Source organism: Pyrus communis, chromosome 11 (assembly GCF_041283825.1).
Source record: "Pyrus communis isolate YQ-2024b chromosome 11, ASM4128382v1, whole genome shotgun sequence".
Lineage (NCBI taxonomy): Eukaryota > Viridiplantae > Streptophyta > Magnoliopsida > Rosales > Rosaceae > Pyrus > Pyrus communis.
The window spans coordinates 19,954,231-19,971,224 of record NC_142575.1 but is presented as its reverse complement, the minus strand read 5'-3'; the positions used below and the strand labels follow the sequence as shown (position 1 = coordinate 19,971,224).

At 39.9% G+C, this 16,994-nt stretch overlaps 1 protein-coding gene across 1 annotated transcript in view; it reads left to right on the top strand.

Moving 5' to 3' along the window:
* The window catches only part of LOC148693031 (uncharacterized), a 35,015-nt gene extending 21,203 nt beyond the window's left edge, over positions 1-13,812 (top strand). Inside the window, exons 2-3 of the mRNA XM_088680290.1 lie at positions 13,249-13,440; positions 13,533-13,812. Coding sequence (XP_088536416.1) covers positions 13,249-13,440; positions 13,533-13,751 — 411 coding nt within the window. The 3' untranslated portion in view covers positions 13,752-13,812. The remainder of the gene's footprint in view (positions 1-13,248; positions 13,441-13,532) is intronic.
* The last annotated feature ends 3,182 nt before the right edge of the window (positions 13,813-16,994 follow it).

The following is a 16,994-nucleotide window of genomic DNA, read 5'->3' as shown; positions in this document are numbered from 1 at the left end:
TATAGGCAAGGATTTCAAGCCAATCAATGTCCACAAAGAGATTGGAGGGATCATTCAAACTCTATGTGGTGGGAAGCTCAACAAGTTCAACGTGAAGCATATTGGCAGCCATATGAGGAGTTCTATTCAAGACCTATGCAGCCACCACAACTTCATATGCAATATGCTCAATTAAATTCAAGTTCGTCAATAGATTATAATCAAAAGCTTGATGAATTAATTTGTTTGGTGCAGGGCTTACAAATTCAAGAGCAAAGTGAACTCTCCAACTCAACTATTGAAAACTCGAAGGAAGATTTTGAAATCCATAATGCTATCACTTTGGGAAGTGCTATGGAGGTTGGAGCTGACCTAAAAATGCCCAAACATAGCCTAGAAGTGGATGAGGAGCTGCTAATTGAGGAGGAGGAAGAAGACATGCACACGGCAAGGGTAGAACAACCTTTGCCGCAGCCCCCTAAGCCCTCTAAACGACCCACCACAAGTAAGGACGTCCCAATTCCATGTTATTCTGATGTTATTCCACCCAATGTCCCTTTTCCTAGCAGGTTTTTGATTCCCAACCAAGAAGAGAGTAAAAAGGACATCGTGGAAGCCTTCCCAAAGGTGCAAAATGTTATTCCAATTCTTGGTGCAACACAACAAGTTTTAGATGGTGTTGAATTCTTCAAAGGACTTTGTACACCAAGAAGAATGATTCAAGAGAAGGTAGTGGCTGGAGAAGATGTAGAAGGCATCAAAAAGGACATATTTGAAACCACAATTCCCAAAGAAGTTGGATTTTATGACACGGGACAAGTCATAACTTTCGAATGGGTGTTTATTCTGGAGTTCATTTCGGAGCACACAGGTAAGCCGCCTCCCCGAATTTCAATTTTCTTTTATACTAACATGTGGTTAATGATTCAGGCACCCAATCTTGAATTTAAACTATTACCGGATCATTTCAAGTATCACCTTCCATTCAAAGATAAAGTTCATGCCATTTGATTCAAAAAAAAAAAAAAAAAAAAAAAAAAAAAAAAAAAAAAAAAAGAAAAATAAAAGAATGTAACTTTCACAAAGGTTGTTTGCTTGATGCCCCACTACTTGGCAAAACTCTTGAAGCGGAAGGCATCGGAGCGGAAGGCATCGGAGCGGAAGGCATCGGAGTAGAAGACATAGGAGCGGGAGGCATCGAAGATAGAGCATTCGAGGCCTCAATACTTGGCCAAACGCTGGATGACCCAGGAAAAAGGTGCCTCTGGAGATAAGCCGCAAGCCTTTGACGGTCACTTTGAATTCGACCTTCGGATTCTTGCAGCGCATCAAGCTTCCTCTTCATGCCCGACGAATAGTTATTTGCAAGCACATGCAAACTTCTATTCTCGTACTTAAGATGTTTGATCTCCTGCTTAAGAGTTTCCACCTCTGCCATCAATGATTCCACCTGACGAGACCGAGCAAGCAGGCGTTGGCCCATGTTGGACACAGAGCTCGCACACTGAACACTAAGAGCGAGGGACTCTTGAACGACCAACTCATCGGACCGTCCTGACAGCAGCCTACTATCTTTTGGAGTGAGGAGGTTCCTAGCTACTATTGTAGCTGTTGTGGCGTCCTGCATCACGGAGTCTTCACCTGTAAGAGGACCGTTAGAAGATAAGAAAGAAGGGCACCATACGTTACCTTGACGCGGCGCGACCGTATCACTGCTGAGACTCAATTCTAAGCTAAGGTTCGATGGGTTTGCCATTTTTCAAAAGTGTTCAAAGAGAAGGGGTGGATGGAGTTAAATTTCAAAGGGCCGGAGACGATTTTCACAAATGGGCAGTCTTCAGAGTGTGTATGTTGGTGGTGATCGATAGCTCTATAAAAAGCCAAGGCGCTGCTACCACCGATTCAAAGAGCCGGATTTTCCTGCGTAAAGTTCGGCGACGATCTCTCGGCTTTTCAGAAAACGCGTTCAACTTTGTCAAAAGATATCTGACAAAGTCGAAAACACGTGGAGGCCATCATCGCAACTACACATCTTTAGCCGACAAGCGCAAAGTTCGGCGACGCTTTCTCTGCTTTTCAGAAAACGCGTGCAACTTTGTCAAAAAGAGGCGTCGTTCAGAAATCGAAGAGGCGTCGTTCAGATATCGAAGAGACGTTTGTCGACAAGGGTAAAAGAACAGTACCACCACTTGCTATTGAGAAATCCCTATATATGTCGACCTTCATCTCTTATGGCAATGCAGACTTGAAGAAAATGCCCAACTCTTCCTCACCTCTGAGGGCGCACTCCCAGCCTTTCGAAATACTCAATTTTTTCTTCTTCCCCAAAGATGATACCAGATGCCTGGAGTATAGATGATCCAGGAGGAAACGGTAGATTGAAGCATGTGCTGATTCATTCACCGCTTCTTCAAAAGTAAAGGTATCTCATATCATCAAGGTCAAAAGCAAAAGTATCTCATATCATGCTCTTTCCTTGTCCTTTTCTTTGTCCTTGTTCTTACTCGCATGGCAAAGTGAAAGAAGCAATCAGCCGGCACTTGGAGTCAGTCTTCCGATCTGGTTCCGACTGCCTGGAATCTATTCCTGGTTGCTTACCTAGCGTTGCTCTCGAGTAGTCATCTTCAACGGTTGATACACTTCCAGAGAAGGGACAACTTCTGCAAAGATTGAACAAAGAAACAGATAAAAGGGGTAAGCTCAGACCTTCAGGGGAGAACAAAAGAATCCTGTTGCCCAGTTCAAGAGTAGCACAAAGGAAAATCAACGATGGGAGGAAACCAGTTCAAGAATGAGCCTGTGGAATCATCAAGATCAAGCCTCAGTGCAATCACCAAGGAGAAGAGGGAATTTACACTCCATAACCAGATTTGCGTCCCTAAACTCTTCTCTTTGTTAGTTACATTCTGCCATGTTTAGTATATTTAGTTGCTGTTTTTATGTTTACTTTTGTTTGGTGTGATTTTAAGCTTAAAACATTGAGGACAATGTTTGGTTCAAGTGTGGGGGGGGGGGGGGTAACTAATGTTGTTGATGCAAATTCGTGAGATTTTATCACCCATAACTTCAAGTGTTGTTCCTTGCTGTTTTAAGGTGTTTTTAAACTGTTCTAGTGTGTTTTGTTTTATAACTCCGAAAATCACATAAAAATTTGAAAAACATTTTTTGAAAAGCCTAAAAAGAGTGTTTTGAGTTGTTTTTGTGTCCTAGGGTACCTTCCAACATAATAATGAGGATTTGGTTTGTAATTGCATGACTGTTAAAAAGAGTTATAAACATGGATGAAAGTTTGATTTACTCTTGGTATATGCTTAGTTATGGTTATAATGTATGACTTCACATGCAATCATAAAAGAAAAATTCATTTCTGTAACATGCTTGAAGGAAGGAACTCAAACAAACGCTACAACCCTGTGAGACTCGAGCTATTACCTTCTTTGGAGATTTATAATCTGTGATTCTGTGTTTTCTAAAGTTGTTGCATGATCTCATTATTCCTTGCTTGGTTGCTACTTAGAATGCAATTGTATCATGATAGAACTAAATGCTAGAACTTATATCCGTTTCATTCAAAGCATGACATTGAATTGCATAACATATATCAAGATGAAGTTGTGTAGTTGCCACCATAGCCAAATATCCTTACTTCCCATATTTCGTATATATTGTAAGTTTTAACCCCGTTGAGCCTCGTTTAGCCTATTTTCTTTGCTAACCACATCACCCCTTACCTAGCCTAGATTAGGACCATCCGTACCCTTGTTCTTGAAGCATAGTAAGCATGATGGAAAATGAATTCCTTTTGAGTTACATTATGCAAGAAAATGAGTGTGGGGGAGTAAAAGTTTGTTCTTAAGTTTATATGTATGTTTTGAGATTCAAAAGAAAAAGAAAAAGAAAAGAAAGAAAAGGAGTGAAAATAAGTAAGAATGAACTCACGAGCGTTGATGGTTGAAGAAAGGGTCCAAAAAAAAAAAGTTGAATATGGCCCTAAGTTTTGTGTAACTTCCCCTTGGGTGTTCAAAGTTGATTTTTGCGTTCTAAAGGGAATTCTAAATGTCTAATTCATTACTTTGCTCACTATTGCTTAAAGAACCTTTGTTTTCCATACTCTTTCTTTGTTATCCAAACACCCAAAGCCCCATTATAACCCGTGACTTCAATCTTGAGTGTTATGTATTTCAATTGTGGAGTTTGAACTTGGTATGAGCATATGGTGTCACTGATTCTCGCATCTAAGTAGTAGCATTCCATTCATGAGATCATATCTAAACATGCTTATTAACTCCAGAAATTGCTTCATTTGAAATACATATATGTGAGTGTTCGTTTTTATGTTTACATCAATCTTCTCACATATAACTAGTTTAGGGTGTGTAGTCAGAAAATCTGAGTGAAAACTGAGTGCATATCTTGTAAGGAATTGAGCAAATTCTCTAAGGCATGTTACTACATTCAAAACATGGTTTTAAATGCTTAATTGTGAACTAATATGTGGTGACTATGATTAAGTATGTACTTAAGTGTAAAGATAACCAAAATCTGTGGGAATGATGATTTTAACATGTTATGTGCATTGGAAATCCCTGAGGCAACGTTGGAAGGTTTAAGATTGTGCTTGGTTTGTTTCGTTTCGTTTTATTTTGTTTTTCTGTTTTGCTCGAGGACTAGCAAAAGCTAAGTGTAGGGGTATTTGATAGGAGCATATTCATGCGACTTAAATGGCTTGTTCTCGTACATTTACGTTATGTTTCTTTAGTTATTTTAGTCCTTTATGCTTCTTTCGTGTGTTCTTAGGTTCATATGGCTAAGGAAGCAAAAAGATGCATTTTGGAGCATTTTGGAGCAAAATCGGACTTGGATTGGATAGCTTATGTTTGGAGCAAAAGGAATGGACGAAATTAAAGACCAAACTATCATAACCACCTATCATCACTTATCATCACCACATATCATTCATTTATCACTTATCATAATCATTCATTTATCACTTAACATATCATTCATTTATCACTTATCACTTATCAAAACCATACACTTATCACTTATCATACTCATAATCATCTACACATTTCAACCATTTAAACACATGCATTTCAACTCACATGCACACCCACCTCTTTCCACCTAATCCACATGCTTTCACAACCTAAAACACATGCATTTCCAACACCAAAATCTGCCTTGCCGTGCACTCCCCTCCACATTCCAGCTTTCCTTCTCTTTGCAGCCACACTTTCACATGCATTCCCTCTTTTCCTAGCTGTTTTTCCATCATTATTTCAACCTAACATTCACCCACATGCACCCTTTAAACAAACCCAAACATGCAGCCACAAACAACCTCCCTTTGCCGTGCACTCTCCATCACAATTTCAACTTTCCAACCTAGCCACATTCACATGCATTCACTCATAATCATTCACCAAACATGCAACCACATTTCCACCTATTCCTAGCTGTCATGTTCCCTCTCATTTACCTATAAATAAGCATGCATTGCAGCCACAATTCATTCATTCCATTCACAACACAACACACAACACAAACACTTCCCCTTTGCCGTGCATTACCTTCCATTTCTGTGCAGTTTTTCTTCTCCATTGCAGCCACTATCCAACCACTTCCCATCCCTCCAAAACACTTCATACCATCACACAACCTATCCTTAAACCTTGTGCTACAACAACGAGGAAGAGAAGAGTGCCTAAACGTTCATACAATTCTAGTTTGAGTTGTTGGAATGTTTAGGTGATTCTTTGATTTCAATGTTTCATTTTAATTCTCTTTGTTTTGTACGTATGAGGAATGGAAGAGAAGAGTGCCTAAACGTTCATACAATTCAAGTTTGAGTTGTTGGAATGTTTAGGTGTTTCTTTGATTTCAAAGTTATGAGGAACTAAACCCCCTTTAGCTAGGGGGTGATTCGAAACTATGTTTATATTTGCAATATGAATTGATTAACTTTCGTTGGAATTTCATAAGTTGTGGATTCAATTTGTTTAACCGTTTGATTGATAACTTATTTATGAATGTTTATTAAGAATGCGCGCTTAATTTTCATGCATGAATATGACGCTAGAATATAAGTGAATTTCACCTAATCGTTATGAACTTATATTCACAAGTAGTGGAGGTTGCTTATAAACAATCGCGTTAAATGAATTCTTGGCACGAGTTTCATGCTCATCATAGTAACGAATGCCTCGTCAACACTTATAATTTTCATAATGCTTAATGATCTTTGATTGTATCTTTATTGTGCTTTTCACGTAAAGGACTTTTGGAGAATGTTGTGAATTGCGTTGCGCAAACCCATCGAATTCATTAACTTAAAGGAGAACTTGACGGTTAATTTAAGCGGACCTAATTAACCCGGGGTGTTGAGTTTCATAATTTATCGAAAGACCAACAGAGAATCAATCTTGTATGCAAGTGTAACATGTGTGGAGAAGAACCCCTTGGCTATTCCATCATCCATATTTTCATCACATTCATATTTACGTTTTGCCTTTAATTATATTTTGTGCATTTTAGTTAATTTCGTCAAATACTCAATCCCCCCCCCCCCCATATTTTGTTAAGCCTTAGTCATTTGATTTGTTTTAGTATTGTACGTTGGTTCATTTTTGCATTCTTTGAGTTTAGTTTTATGTTTTAAACTTTATTTTACGTTGTTTAGTTTTGCATTCTTTGAGTCTAGTATAGTGTTTTATATTGTGTTTTTACGTTTTTGAGTCAAATCCAAGTGATTAACAATCCCTCCTAATCCCCGGTCTAGAACGATCCCTACTTACATCATTACTACAATTGTCAAAAAAAGGGGTTTAATTTGTGTGCGTATAAATCTCGCATCAAAGAGATGGAATTTACAGTACCTTAGACTATCAGTACGGTTCATATCTTCCTGCCGTTTGTACTCAGGTAGGTCGATTACTTTTTTGTCAAGCAAGTCTTTCAACATGGCAACCACATCAGAGTCGGGGAATGGATAAGTCTTCTCCTCAAGCTCTTTCAAAGTGCGTCTACGCATCTCTTGATCACGAAAAGCTTTGGTTTAAATCGCCTTGCCTTGTGTATGGATTTTGATTGAAGTTGTGTTGACCGTCATTGCTTCTTTAGTGGGTTTCCACGCAACCTTATCCACCTTTGGCCCCAAAACTTTGTCGTTCTTGTAGTTGGCGATCGATTCTTTCTATCCATGACGGGCGATGCTTAACTCCATATCATGGGCGCAGGTGGCTAACTCCTCAAATGTTCGTGGTTTGATGCCTTGAAGGATGTAGTGTAGTCCCCACTGCATGCCTTGAACGCACATCTCAATCACGGAGGTTTCAGAAAGCCGATCTTAGCAATCCAGGCTTAATGAACGCCATCTATTGATGTAGTCGACAACAGGTTCATCATTCCACTGTGTCTTACTGGTCAGCTCCAACATGTTCATAGTGCGACGAGTGCTGTAGAAGCGGTTAAGAAATTCCCTTTCTAGCTGATCCCAACTGTTCATAGACTCGGGTTCGAGGTCGGTGTACCAGTCAAAGGCGTTACCTTTCAGAGAGCGCACGAACTGTTTGACAAGGTAGTCTCCCTCCGTCCCAGCATTGTTGCAAGTTTCAATGAAATGGGTGACATGTTGCTTTGGGTTTCCTTTTCCATCAAATTGTATGAATTTTGGGGGGCTAATAACCACTTGGCATCTTTAAAACATCAATCTTCTTGGAGTAAGGCTTTGAGTACAGTGGGAGTCATGTGAGCTTCCTTCGTATTGTGTCTTGATGGTGCTTGGGATCATCTCTTGTAGCTGCTGGATAGAGAGAGATCCTATGAACACCGTTGCTTGGTCGAGCTTCAGCTTCTCTTCGACTTTCTCCACTCGAGGCTCCTCTTCTTCGTCGACTTCTTTCTTTAATGAACCAACATTTGGGTCGACTTTCACGTCGAGCCGCGCATCTAGTTGGTTGATGAGTGCGGCGATCAGCAAATCCTTCTCTTCCACAGTCCCTGTGAGCTTTGCAATTGCTTCACTCATTTGAGCCAGTTGTTCTTCAACAGAGGTGACGTCGATGGTCATGACTTGTGCAACCAATAGACACGACATTCCTTCAGACACCCAGGGTGCTGATGAAGAACCCCATTGGCCATTTTGGGATGTCATCTTGAGCGCCCCAGCAGCATGCTTTTGTTGGAAATGTGCCCTAAAACCAATCATATGATGATACTTTATGGACATTTCATATGTTAAACTAATCTAGTTTAATATTAAGGGCAAACATTATTGTTTGAGCCGTCTCATATAAATGTTATATGCTTAAACGATAAGTCCAAGGAATATGTGATTGGAAGAATGCGATCTAAAGAAGTTAGATTCATGAGACCATTCTTTCGTTGACACATCCTAAACGTTCCTGATCATAGGATTGTCAATTGGGCATTGACAGTCCGTTAAGATCAGTACGTGTTATGTCTTCTCTCAGGGATAGTGACTAGTCTCGAGTCATTGGTGTGTGTGACATCAAGACAAGTACGTAGGTGCTCAATAGAGAATGAGTTCACTGAACACGATCAACGAAGAGTTCTCATATTCATGTCACATGAGAACTCATGGTTGGGATAATGCAAATTAGTCTTTTGACCTGAGGTATCACAGTTGTCTTGTGGTTAGGTCCTTAATATTTGATTATGTCAAAGTCACTCCATCAGGAGGGTGTCCACGGCATCGTTGGGGTTAAGCCACTTAGCCATGGAGGCAAGTGAATGCGCAACAAGGGATCTCTAACCTTCAAACTGTTTGAGGGAGAATACTCTATGATATGATTAAGAATCTTTGGCCAAAGTATGAATGAGATTTAGGAATGTGTTCCAAATCACATTCAAGGTAATCATATAAGCACAAGACTCACATTGGATAGTAGACATGAATAAACTATCAAACCAAACAATGTGGTCAAGAGTATTGTATTAGAGAAAGACCGTATTGCATTTGTAATCCTAAAACTGAATAGGTTCTCCACCTCTTCTGATTAGCTTGGGTAACCATGACATGCTGCTAGGCGTCAACCATGGTTTGTGGAAGCCCTAAAAGTGTATTATCACTAACGGGAGAATTGAAAGTAAGTTTCAATTCACAATCGATTTGAAAGAGTTTGAATCGCCCACTGCCTCGCTAAAAGGAACCTAATGGATCGTACACCGTGTAAGGTAGAGATTGAAGATTCAACGAAGATGAGTAAGAATAATTAAATGGTTTAATTATTTATGGAAAGGATTAATTAATATGTTAATTAATCAAACGAATAAGTTCGTTAAAGACCTCGGGATAGTTTTGGACATTAAGGCCCAATGGGCTTCGAACGTCAAGTCCATTGACTTAAGTTGTATGACAACTTAATGAATAATGATTCACAAAGGCCCAAATAGCCCAATAAATCCCCTTAGGCCGGCCATTTAGAGGAGGGTAGTGAACTTGGCTTAATTGCAAGTTTGCCACTCCATTGTGAGGTGGTATAAAGACATCTTTATAGCCATTTCATCCTTAAGGGTTTTTCTTAGGAGTAAAGATGAGAACACAAACCTCTCTTTGCTCTCAAAGAGGCCGGCCACCTTGGAGGGATCATCTAGCAATCAAACTCCTCCAAGGTCACTCATTTCTTCTACAATATGCCTTGGTGTGGAGACTTAGAGGTTCTCAATTTTGGGAACTTGGAGAAACCTTTTCATCCATCCAAATCCATGGATCTAAGATGCAAGGAATGAAGGCCCTCTCTTTGGGTGATTAGCCTTTGCTTATGCAAAGAGGAATCTACAAAGGTATTGATTTCTCAACTCACTTTGTTTTGAGTTGAGTCTTGGTTCACCTATCTACTAGGCTTTGAAGTTCATGGGTTAAGTTTTGTTTTTTAGTGCATATAAACATGATTCCGCCTTTTAATTGTTAATTGCATGTTATTGATGTTGCTCAAATGAACTTGTTTTTCACAAATCTTCCTTCAGCTTTGGTGCCCCCAGTAAAGTCAGGTTGATGACCGACTCACGCCTTTGATGCTCATCTTGCTTGCTTAGTGGTATTAACTTTGCAGCAGTATGTTGAGGAGTGGTTGTGGTACCAACAGATGCTCTATTCGTGGCGGCTCTATTCGTGGCGGAAGTGCTTATGCTTCTTCTTTTGGTGGTTGCAAGAACGGCTTGTCCCTTGCTTAATATCATTGATTTTGGAGGTGTGCTTTGGTTTTCTTGAACGGAGAAAGATATGAGAGGTAGAGATTGTCCCACTGGGCGTGCCAAATTTGAAAACACGAAAAATTCCTGAAACAAGAACACGTGTACAAAATATATTTTGTATTAATTAATGATTTTAGGGTTACAATATCTTTGTAATTTGATCCTCTGATTCGATCTCTGTAAGGTGTTGATTTGTGGATGTGCGATTGATCTAAGGGTCGTCGAGGCTTGACCTTGGATGAATAGTTTGAAGTTTCTTCAAGGGTCGTTGGGGCTTGATCTTGAATAATGGTTGTGCGGATTTCTTCAAAGGGTTTTGGGGCTTGATCTTGAAGGTTGATGGATGAGCGGATCTTCAAAGGCTTTTGGGCTTAATCTTGAAGAACGATTGGATGTGTGGATTTGTTGAGGTTGTTGATCCAAAGGGTTTGTTGGGGCTTGATCTTAGGATGAACGGATGATGAACGATGAACACTTTCTTCAAGGGCCGTCAGGGCTTGATCTTGAATAATGGTTGTGTGGATTTCTTCAAGGGCTTTTGGGCTTGATCTTGAAGGTTGATGGATGAGCGGATCTTCAAAGGCTTTTGGGCTTAATCTTGAAGAACGATTGGATGTGTGGATTTGTTGAGGTTGTTGATCCAAAGAGCCGTTGGGGCTTGATCTTAGGATGAACGGATGATGAACGATGAACATTTTCTTCAAGGGTTGTCGGGGCTTGATCTTGAGTAATGGTTGTGGGGATTTCTTCAAGGGCTTTTGGGCTTGATCTTGAAGGTTAATGGATGAGCGGATCTTCAAGGGCTTTTGGGCTTAATCTTGAAGAACGATTGAATGTGTGGATTTGTTGAGGTTGTTGATCCAAAGGGTCGTTGGGGCTTGATCTTAGGATGAACGGATGATGAACGATGAACACTTTCTTCAAGGGCTGTCGGGGCTTGATCTTGAATAATGGTTGTGTGGATTTCTTCAAGGGCTTTTGGGCTTGATCTTGAAGGTTGATGGATGAGCGGATCTTCAAGGGCTTTTGGGCTTAATCTTGAAGAACGATTGGATGTGTGGATTTGTTGAGGTTGTTGATCCAAAGGGTCGTTGGGGCTTGATCTTAGGATGATCGGATGATGAATGATGAACATTTTCTTCAAGGGTCGTCGGGGCTTGATCTTGAGTAATGGCTGTGTGGATTTCTTCAAGGGCTTTTGGGCTTGATCTTGAAGGTTGATGGATGAGCGGATCTTCAAGGGCTTTTGGGCTTAATCTTGAAGAACGATTGAATGTGTGGATTTGTTGAGGTTGTTGATCCAAAGGGCCGTTGAGGCTTGATCTTAGGATGAACGGATGATGAACGATGAACACTTTCTTCAAGGGCCGTCGGGGCTTGATCTTGAATAATGGTTGTGTGGATTTCTTCAAGGGCTTTTGGGCTTTATGTTGAAGGTTGATGGATGAGCGGATCTTCAAGGGCTTTTGGGCTTAATCTTGAAGAACGATTGGATGTGTGGATTTGTTGAGGTTGTTGATCCAAAGGGCCGTTGGGGCTTGATCTTAGGATGAACAGATGATGAACGATGAACATTTTCTTCAAGGGCCGTCGAGGCTTGATCTTGAGTAATGGTTGTGTGGATTTCTTCAAGGGCTTTTGGGCTTGATCTTGAAGGTTGATGGATGAGCGGATCTTCAAGGGCTTTTGGGCTTAATCTTGAAGAACGATTGAATGTGTGGTTTGTTGAGGTTGTTGATCCAAAGGGCTATTGGGGCTTGATCTTAGGATGAACGGATGATGAACAATGAACACTTTCTTCAAGGGCCGTCGGGGCTTGATCTTGAATAATGGTTGTGTGGATTTCTTCAAGGGCTTTTGGGCTTGATCTTGAAGGTTGATGGATGAGCGGATCTTCAAGGGCTTTTGGGCTTAATCTTGAAGAACGATTGAATGTGTGGATTTGTTGAGGTTGTTGATCCAAAGGGCCGTTGAGGCTTGATCTTAGGATGAACGGATGATGAACAATGAACACTTTCTTCAAGGGCCGTCGGGGCTTGATCTTGAATAATGGTTGTGTGGATTTCTTCAAGGGCTTTGGGGCTTTATCTTGAAGGTTGATGGATGAGCGGATCTTCAAGGGCTTTTGGGCTTAATCTTGAAGAACGATTGGATGTGTGGATTTGTTGAGGTTGTTGATCCAAAGGGCCGTTGGGGCTTGATCTTAGGATGAACAGATGATGAACGATGAACATTTTCTTCAAGGGCCGTCGGGGCTTGATCTTGAGTAATGGTTGTGTGGATTTCTTCAAGGGCTTTTGGGCTTGATCTTGAAGGTTGATGGATGAGCGGATCTTCAAGGGCTTTTGGGCTTAATCTTGAGGAACGATTGAATGTGTGGTTTGTTGAGGTTGTTGATCCAAAGGGCTATTGGGGCTTGATCTTAGGATGAACGGATGATGAACAATGAACACTTTCTTCAAGGGCCGTCGGGGCTTGATCTTGAGTTGGTGGAAGTTCTTCAAGGGCCGTTGGGGCTTGATCTTGAAGAAGGATTTGACGAAGAACGAAGAGTGCTTTCTTGATCCTTCGGGATTTGCTTGAGAGCTTTGGAGTTTCAAGGCTTCAAGGTTTTGGTGTAATGTTAATTCCTCCCCTCTTTCTCTTGATGGAGAAGCCTATTTATAGGCTTTGAGAGTGAATCACCATCATCCATTTTTTTGGTGAAGTGAGTGGATGTTGTAGGTGAAATAAATGGAGTTGGTAGGTGAAGTAAGTGTGTGAGGTTGGTGAAGTAAGTGGAAGTTGTAGGTGAAATAAGTGTGTGAGGTTGGTGAAGTAAGTGGAAGTTGTAGGTGAAATGAGTGTGTGATGTAGGTGAAATAAGTGGAAGTTGTAGGTGAAATGAGTGTGTGATGTAGGTGAAACGAATAAAGGTTGTAATTTTAATACATTGGTCAACATTTATTTCCCTGAAATTTCAATGTCTACAATTATATCAAGACAGGTTGAAGGGAACACAATAAGATTGTTTGTATTTTATGGATAATGTGATTTGTTTTCGCATTGCAGGTTAACAAAGAAGCAGAAGGCTGGCTAGGAAAATCCTCTCCATTGTATGACATATTGAATGTTATTTTTGGGAAAGACCGAGCAACCGGAGTAAGAGTTGCAACTCCTACTGAGATGATGAATGAGCCTGTCACATTAATGAAGATGAAGATGAGGCAGAGACTAGTTCTCCCTCTGTTGCTCGACGGTCCAGTAATTCAAGTACTCGAAAAAGGAAGAGAGCTACTAATGATAATGATCTTGCTGTGGCATTTAAAGAAATGCTTTCTGAATCAGTTGATAAGTTGGGTGAAGTTTTACAAGTTGTTTTTGGGAAAGGAGTGGATCCAAAACCTGAGATTGTTTCAGAATTGCCAAAGATGGATTTGTCTATTGAGGATCAAATCATGGTACTAAATATCCTTTTTGAAAAGCCACAGAATGAGAGGACATTCTCGTCTTTGGATGGTGCAATGAAAAAAGCGTTTGTACTCATGTTACTTGGACAAAGTAACCCCAATTGACATTTCAAACCAACAACAATATATTTTGTTAAAAGCTGTAGCATGCATATATTTTGTTAAAAGTAGCAGGCATATATTTTGGCTATCTGGACAAACTGTTCCTTACTGAAACCACCTTGCATTTGTATATTTTATGAACTTGGATATGTGGTTGGATTATATATCGTAACGATTGTAGTTGTTTTTTGTGAACCTGCTTTTATGTTATTGGAAAATATTTTGAATTTGATGTGGTTTTCAATAGGTATAAATATGAGAAAAGTTCAACAAACAAAGAAAGATTTGTTAATTTTTTTTTTCTCTTGTCCTATCCGGTTCTGTACCAAACTCAGTATAAATAATACGGTCATTAATCCGATACTGCACCAAACGCCTGACTAATTTAGTCAGTACTATCCGGTGGCTATTTATCCTATCCGACAGAAATAGTCAGTACAGTCTGAGTTGCCAAACGAGGCCTTAAAATTTGTGAGTTATTTTGGAATCATGTGCACTCATATCGTGTTGTTTCGTTTAACTGCTGGAAGCAATAATATACATGTAAGTTATACATAGTATTGTACATAAAACGTTAAAGTGAAAAAGGATGGGTTCTCTAGGGTTTGGGTGGGGCGTTTGTTGCCGCCACATGCCTTCATGTATCTCTAGTGAGATCTTAAAGGGTTGTGAGATAATTTTTACAAAATTGGCATGAAAAAGACAAGTGTTCATGAATTTAACTATGGTTTTGCTAATTGGGGATTCAGTACAAAGTCAATTCGATATTTGGGGAAAATGTTTACACGTGAAAATTAGGGTGGATAATTGGGAATCTAGGGTTAAGAGTGGAAGAAAGTAGGGGTGGGCACGGGCTGGGCACAAATTTGAAGAAACCTGACTAGACTCGTTTTAAAATGCAGTAGGACGGGCTGGGCTGGTTATAGGAAATTTGAGTTTTGGAATCGAACCTAACCCGACCCGTTTAAAACGGGTCGAATTGGGACGAGTTCATGGGTCCAATCCATTTTTTTTCCAGAACAGTTGGATTCAATCAACAGCTTCGTCAAACAGCCGAATTCAATAATTAACATACTCCCCAATTATCAAAATCACAAAAAATGCAATACTGTGGACACACAATTTCACTAATCGGTTAAAAATAAATAAAATTTCCAGATTTTTCAATCACAAAAAGTGTTCTTCCTCAACACCCCAACAGTGAACAGACATACTAATAAACATGCCAGTATTGAGCCACCCCAATATTTGCCCACCAATCCCCAACGCCCCAAAATCTAAAAAATATAAAAATTCTCATAATTCCAATCTCATTTAAAAATAATAATAATAATAATAAATAAAAATGCAAAGCTTCAAAATTAGAAAACTAATTAGTCAATTCCATCATCAAACAATTAGAAATTATTAGGTCCACACCCCCAAAATTCCTATATCTAGAAAACCCTAAATCCTAAATCTTTAACAATCAATACCTTAAAATTGAAGACTTCAAACATATAGCAAAGTGGTGGTTGGAGTTGAGAAGATATGATGGTGGTGGTCGGAGTAGGGAGAGAGAAAGACCTCGAGGTTGTGTCTTAAGTTGGGTAAATTGGAGGACAGAGTCAACAGAGGAGAGACCAAGAGATGAGGGACGGATGAACGAAATACTGAGTAGCCGCTACCGTTGCGAATCCGAGTCAAGAGACGAGTTAGATACTTCGATTTGAGTCTTCGAGGAATCGAGAGAGGTGGAGAGACTCAAAGAGAATGAAAACAGTGGAGAGAGAGTGAGAGTGATGTAATGTTTAAGATATGCACGGTGGAGATTTAATCTCATATAATGTGATGTTGAGTTCCTTCCTAGTGCTATAATATGTTTAGTATAATGGCATAAGTAGGGTGTCGAATCCACAGGGACTAATTGGACCTAAACAACCACTTGTTTTGCAAGAAACCTATTAGAGAATAAAACTAATCAATTTAGACAGATTTGTTGTTGTAACTTGAAAACACACGAAAATGAAATAAACACAAGTAAATGAATCAACAAATAATAAAATGGGATAGCACCAATGGAGATGAAGCTAGGGATTCGATTTTACCATTGCTAAACCAAGTCCATGTTTGTTAAGTCAGTTTATACTCAGCCATCTACCTATTTCTTGAGTTTGTTTCACATAGATATGATCAACCATATGATGTGTGGATTTGATCAAATGTTCCTAATCATGAGCCTAATTGTGATGTGCAACTTCGGTTCCTAATCAAGAATGTGTCACGCACAAGAAACTTTCATAAAACCAAAGGAAACACTCGGCAGGATGTTTGCAAAACATTCCCTTCATTCATTCACATATCCACCAAGAATATGCATGATGTGTGCTTTAATCTTGGCTAAACAACCTGTGGTTAATTCAAATGGTGATCAAGCATTACAATCAACACACAAAGTCGCAATTAAATCAGAGAATGAAACAAGAAATAGATGGATCAACTGAGCATTCTGAATTAACTACATGGCAATCTTGCAAGGCTACATCGAATCCCTAGAAAGAGATTAGTTACACTTCATGTTGACAGAATGTTTGACATAAAAATATACAACATGAGTGAACATAGAATTAAAGAGAAGGAACCCTTGAAGCAAAACTGATGTCGAAATCCTTTAAGAGTGGCCTTCGGTGTTGGTTCTCCAAGTGTTGTTGTAAATGAAGGTGGAGTAGCTAGGGTTTAATGATTTCTGCAAATGGGAGAGAAAATGGACAGAGGTGGAGCGGCTAGGGTGTGGGAATGATGGCATCCCATGTGGTGATTTTGCATGGTTTTATAGGGAGAGAATGGGAGAGAATGGGACTGCCATCATGAAGAGTGGAGCTGGAAATGCAAAGGTGAGCTGGAAAGGCAAGGGAATGCACGGCAAGGTGTGTGGAAATGCATGTGAGTGCATGTTTTGGTGCTGGAAATGCAAAAGGGAGCTGGAAATGCATGTGAGTGCATGTTTTGGTGCTGGAAATGCAAAAGGGAGCTGGAAATGCATGTGAGTGCACGGCAAGGTGTGTGGAACCACCCAATCTGACTCCAATGTTTTTGCTTTGTTTAGAACCATCCAATATGGCCGAATTGCACCACTTTCCTTCCACAACTTTTCCAGAAATTCCAACAGCCAAATTAGTCCTAGATTCCTCATTTGGACTTCAAATTAACTCTCCAGAATCCTCTCCACGTTTGGAATAATGCTCAGCTACCAAAAGGAGTGTTTTT